The sequence below is a fragment of the Dromiciops gliroides genome, chromosome 4 (assembly GCF_019393635.1).
Source record: "Dromiciops gliroides isolate mDroGli1 chromosome 4, mDroGli1.pri, whole genome shotgun sequence".
Classification (NCBI taxonomy): domain Eukaryota; kingdom Metazoa; phylum Chordata; class Mammalia; order Microbiotheria; family Microbiotheriidae; genus Dromiciops; species Dromiciops gliroides.
In genome coordinates this window covers 88,441,013-88,446,560 of record NC_057864.1, presented here as the reverse complement: position 1 = coordinate 88,446,560, position 5,548 = coordinate 88,441,013, and the positions used below count along the sequence as shown (strand labels likewise).

The 5,548-nt window shown below is 38.8% G+C and overlaps 1 protein-coding gene across 1 annotated transcript; it reads right to left on the bottom strand.

Annotated features, from left to right (window-relative positions):
- Nucleotides 1-795: 795 nt before the first annotated feature.
- On the bottom strand, nucleotides 796-4,696 carry RGS2 (regulator of G protein signaling 2). Its single transcript, XM_043999865.1, has 5 exons — nucleotides 4,427-4,696; nucleotides 3,163-3,264; nucleotides 2,983-3,044; nucleotides 2,152-2,318; nucleotides 796-1,673 (listed from the first exon to the last, which is right to left on the bottom strand). The coding sequence occupies exons 1-5, from the start codon at nucleotides 4,534-4,536 to the stop codon at nucleotides 1,479-1,481; spliced, it is 636 nt and encodes a 211-aa protein (XP_043855800.1). The 5' UTR covers nucleotides 4,537-4,696; the 3' UTR covers nucleotides 796-1,478.
- Nucleotides 4,697-5,548: the final 852 nt, after the last annotated feature.

Sequence of the window (5,548 nt, the reverse complement as noted above, 5' to 3'; positions counted from 1 at the left end):
GTGGTTCTTCTCACCCATTAACTTGATGTATTTTGTAAATATTTTTATGTGCTCATGTTATCTCTCTTGATAAAATATAAACTCCTTGAGGGCAGGAACTGGCTTATTGTCTTGCTATTCCTAACATATAACAGTGCCTGACACAGCTATTGAATAAAGGCTTGATTGTTCAGAAACTTTAAATATTTTGGTTTTTTATGTCCCATATTAAACAATGGTTTTAAAATGTAAAATTTTGTGTTCCATGTCAGTTTGCAACTTCTAACTTATCTGATGAGCTCATCACCTGATCAAGTAGGGATGGAAAAAAACTACGGATATTTTCCTTTCCCTGCTTTTATAAGTGCCTCAGTGGGCAAAGAGCACTTTCTATTCCCACTTAATAGTTGTGAAACCAGATATTGTCCATAGTCACTGTGCAACTATAATAAACACATTTGAAGAGAGAGGCACCAAAGCAGAGTGGATAGAGGGTCATTTTAGAATTAGGAAAAATCAGGTTCAAGTTTTTCTTCTGCTATATACCATGTGAACAGAGAAACACAGACAAGTTACTTAACCTTCCAACATCCTAGCCAACTTTCTAAGACTTAAGTTGTTCATGTGCATCAATGGAGGGAGCTTTCATCCTAGAATAAAGTCATGCTTGGATTTATGCATGTCATTCATTCCTTTGTCTTCTAGATTTTTAAAATTTTTATGAATCCTAGTAGACACCAGGTCTTTGGCATAAGGATACATAAGGATAAAGGACTCCTCCAAAGGAGACAGGTGGAAGAAATGGAGAAAACAGTCATAAATATCAAAATAAATTTTATTAAAAACAAGTATTCAAAGACCACTTCATTGAAGTTTAGCTGCCTTCAAGACGATTTTTAGCATTCATTCATGTGGTAGTGTTCTACACAACCTTAACCTGCAACATATAACATGTACACGGACCACTTCTTTCTCTCCATAATGAGGGACAGTAACACAAATGACTGACTGGGTCACATACCTCTTTGTACATAGTAAACCTTTCAATCAGACACTTAGTAAGTGGTAACAGACTAGTTTAGGAAGAGATGTATAGCCATTTAATCATGGCTATATATGATCTCCCCCGGGTCTATTTGATTAAAAAAAAAACACCTCTTTCAGAGAAATAGTCATATCTGCTCTGGAATATCAACTTCTTCAGTGTGAATTAAAAAACACACAGCACCTAGAAAATGGACCGTCTTCTATACACAACAATTGCAAGACAATCAGAAACATATCTTCTCCTATGCCATTACTGTTGTCGTTATTCACTATGGAATTCAACTTGCAGAGTCAATTTTTCTGTGTGATGTTTCCTGAAGACCCAGGCTCAATTTGATGCTTGTCTTCTAGACCATCAGTTTTTACTAGGTTTCATGGGCCATAGGCCTTCCTCCTTAGCAAGAAAAAGTCAAATGTTCGTTTTTTTGCTCTGTTTCCTTTCCCATGCTCATTCATGTAGCCTGGGGCTCTCTAGTAATCTCTGGCTTTTTACACAAGTCCTGATAAAATTCAGACTCCAAAAATCTGGGGTAGGAATTGTTTTCCATCAAACTGTAGACTCTCCTCTGGGCTGTAGTGAAGCAGCCAGTTGTAGCCTCCTCAATATTCTGAGCAATCATAGTCTTAGTTTGAAAGTCTATATTTATCTGAAATAGAAATGGACAATGGTTTGTTAAGTTTCAGCACTTCAAATTAATTCTGAATAACTACATTTCAGAATGATACCAGAAAATACTAGGCATGAATCCAGAATATTTCAACTCTGATACCTTCCTAGTTTTGTGACTGTGGGTCAGTCACAAGTTCTCAGAACCAGTTTCATTACTGGCAAAAACTGGGGATAACATTTGAATGCTTAGTCAAGAGAGGCTCTTGTGTGGAAAGCAGTTAGTACATATCAAAGTGCTATAATTATGGCAGCTAATATTAGTCATGAAAAAACATCAAAGACCATGCCCTAATACTTTAAAACCAATACTGGGGGAAATTACAGAAACTTATGATGGGATTAAAACAAAAGAACCTCTGCCCCATTAAAACAAAAACAGATTTGCTCTTCTTTTCACTAGAATTATGCTAAGAACTTGAAGTACCCAAATTTTTGCCAAGATAAAGGATTATTACCTCTTTTGGAGCCTCCTTTTCTATGAAGTCGGTATAAATTTTCCGGGCCTTTGAGGTCAACTTTTGGGGAGACTTGGTTTTCTTGAAGTCTTCACAGGCCAGCCAGAATTCTATGTTTTCTTCACAAAACTCAGACTTTAAAAAAGCCCTAAATGCAGCAAGACCATCTAGAGAAGAGAAGGGAAATATGCAGAATTTGTTAAAAATAAAAGAATGTATTTTATTGCTTCCTGTTATTAATCTTTTAAACAAATCTAGACTTGAATACATGACTTTTTATGTCATGGCAACTTGCCAGCAATCGTTCTAACTTGAAAAGCTGTAGGTTTCAGAGTTTTAATGCCAGCAGGTAAGGTGGCACATTGCCATTCCAGAGAACATTCAAATATATCAAGTGAAAAGAAATATTTCTAGTGGAAACATAAATCCTCTGGGAACTAAGCCCTCAGAAAGCATTGTTTGCAATGGAAAAGTTGACTCAATCTTAACTGTGAACAAATGTATTTGTAATTCATCAGGCTGATCCCCATTCTCACTCCCTTCCCACCTGAGAATATTTTACTGGAGTCATAACAATACACACAATTTCAGTGATTATTAAAAAAAAAACCAACAACAACATAAGGACATTATTTGAATGCATAAATCTCAGGGCATTCTCATAAGGGAGGGAAAAAATAAACTAATCCAAGCCTTATGTTATAGGAGATGACACTGGAAAACAATTGATATGTCCAACTTCTAAAATAAAATAAATCTAGTTTATAATCTATAGATTTAGCTATCTAACCTTTAAAATCACTTCAGATTGAGTTAAATATTTTCACTTACATTTATTGGCTAGGAGCTCATCAAAAGTTTCTGACCACAGCTGTGCTTCTTCAGGAGAAGGTCTGCAAAAATGAGTACATATATTTAAAAAAAAAAAAAAGCAATTTCTCCTGCTTCAAAGAAAAATCAAAATGTCTATCAGACAAAACTCTGTGGTTAAGTTTGGGATCTCTAACTTACCTAATAAAAGCTTGCTGATTGACTTTCTTGTTGGCTTTTGGCTTCCCAGGTGTAGATGAGTTTTGCAGGAAGTAGCTTAAACGTGTCTTCCAGTCTTTTATGCTAAAAGAAAACAATTATATTCATTGAGTGAATAATACTTAATCATTATAGCTGCCCACATTTTGCCAAGTAGTTCTTTTAATGCTCAAAACAGAATCTTCAGCCACAGAAAGGCAAGTAAGACCTTGTCAGAATAAAAACCTAAGCACCATAGGTGAAATGAGCCTTTGTTTCTTTCTATCATTTCTATTCCATATAGTTATATAGTTTATATAGTACTAGTAATGTTTAAGCTTATCTTGAATGATCTGAACACGACTTTTAGTTTTACTGGCTCATTAAGTAACCAAGGTAAGGTTGCTTCATTGATTGAGAAACTTTAAGTCATCCTAAAAATGGTGAATGAGACAGGTTTTCCTTTTTGGCCAGTGTGAAATTTTAGTTTCTGCCATTTTCAGTCATCTGGTGAAATCTACTTCAGTGACACTGAAATGAGTCAGATCAGAGTCTAATTGGCTTCCTACTTACTCCTAAAAAAAATGGAAGGTTTTGGTTAATGCTTTATGTGGAAAGTTTGTGCAACAGTTCTCAAAAGCAATCCTAAATTACTCCTTTCAAACAAAAGGCAAGGTGTTTTTTTTTTATTATACTTTCTGAGAGAAGCCAAAGAAATAGGTCTTCTAGCTTAATAATTCAGTGGGTTTAATTTACTGTTCACTTAGTAAGTAAATGCCTAAGCCCAGCACCTGTTACATTAATAAGGACATCCCTATCCAAGCAACAAAAAAAGAAGTTGGGCAAAGCCCCCAATTTTGGGAGATAAAATAAAGATGAAAAGGCTGGAACTCGGGAAGACAGGATTCTCAGGCTAGTTTTCTTTTTTTTCTTTTTAATGGGGTGGAGGAAGTATGGTTTCTTCTTTTAAAAATCAAGAAATGATCGTGCATTAGATGCATCCCCAACTTTTTCTTCTTGGCTTAATTAATAAAACAAGACACCCCTCAAGCCCCTCAAAAATAAAGCCACAAAACTCTACAACCTTACTCTAGCCTCCTTTCAAGGAGATTGAGACTTTTAAAAGAAATGTCCTACTATAAAGTGACCTCTTACTATGCTTTTCTAAGCAGAGGGAAGGCTTCCTGACACCTAGCAGTGTCTCTTTCAAGAAATCCCACAGAAGGGGAAGAGATGGGAGTGGGGAGTCAATGGGAGAGGTGCTTACATCGTCCGTTTCATCTTTTCTCTCTTCTCTTCGCCCTTTGGGTAGCCGCTGGCACTTTTTTCCATGGAGCCGCAGTTGGATTGGAAAGCCAAGAACATAGCACTTTGCATGATACAGATCCGCGGACTGGGCTGTAGACAGACAGCAGTCGCCTCTTTAGGCTCCTCCGGCGTTGTAGTGGCTTTATAAGACGCCGAGGCGGGGGAAGGCGAGGGAGGCCAGTTTCGACTCCGCCCCCGGGCAGCGCGGATTTGCTGGGTAGGAAGGGGAACAAAAGAAATGTCAGCGCCCGCCTCTGGTGTCCCCCCCGCCCTTGGCTGGGGTTTGAACTGAGGACAGTGCTGACGTGCGTGCTGCCTTCGAGTTCATGCGCAGTGGTGCCAAAACGGAGCTGGAAACCGTAACCCGGTGGGGGGTGGGGGAACAGATAGAGATCTCTCTTTGTGTGGTTCGGGCTAATGACCTTTTCCTTGGGCGCTGCGAGGCGCACCAGACGAGCCTGGAGCCACCCGGGATGGAAAGAAAGGGACCCGCGTGCCTATAGGACAGAGGGTCCGACGTCTGTTTTTGATACAGGGAGAAAGGGGAGAGATATAGGAGAACGACTCGGCGTGTTCCCCCTCTTCCTTCCTCCCGCCCCCTTACCCTATGAACCAAATAAGAATCGTGTTTGAAATCTATGCTTCAGCATCTCTGTCCTGATACATCTCACTCCACTGTGGTGTATTTCAGGTGAAAAATGAAGTTCTCTTTAAAGGAAAAAATTGCTCTAATTTGTGAAGTGTCAGTAGGCTTTTTTTAAAAGTAATACCCTGTTTAATTGATTGGTTCGGAAACCTAGTAAATTAGTTTCTGAGAGTTATTAGTTAGATCCCATACACTCGTCTTGGAAGTTTCATTGAAAACTGTCTCACCTTTTTCAAAGGGTATTAGGAACCTTGCTGTGGCTGACTGCGGCCAGATTGACTCTGAGCTACATTAGTCCAACTCAGGTCTCAGCTGGATGCTTTCCTGCCACCAGCTCAGCTCCTCTACACCGAATGAGGAAATGACCTGGGAAGGCCTTCAAGATGTCCTTAGCATTTTCGTGTGAGCACAGCCTGGTGAAGGCATTTATGCTGA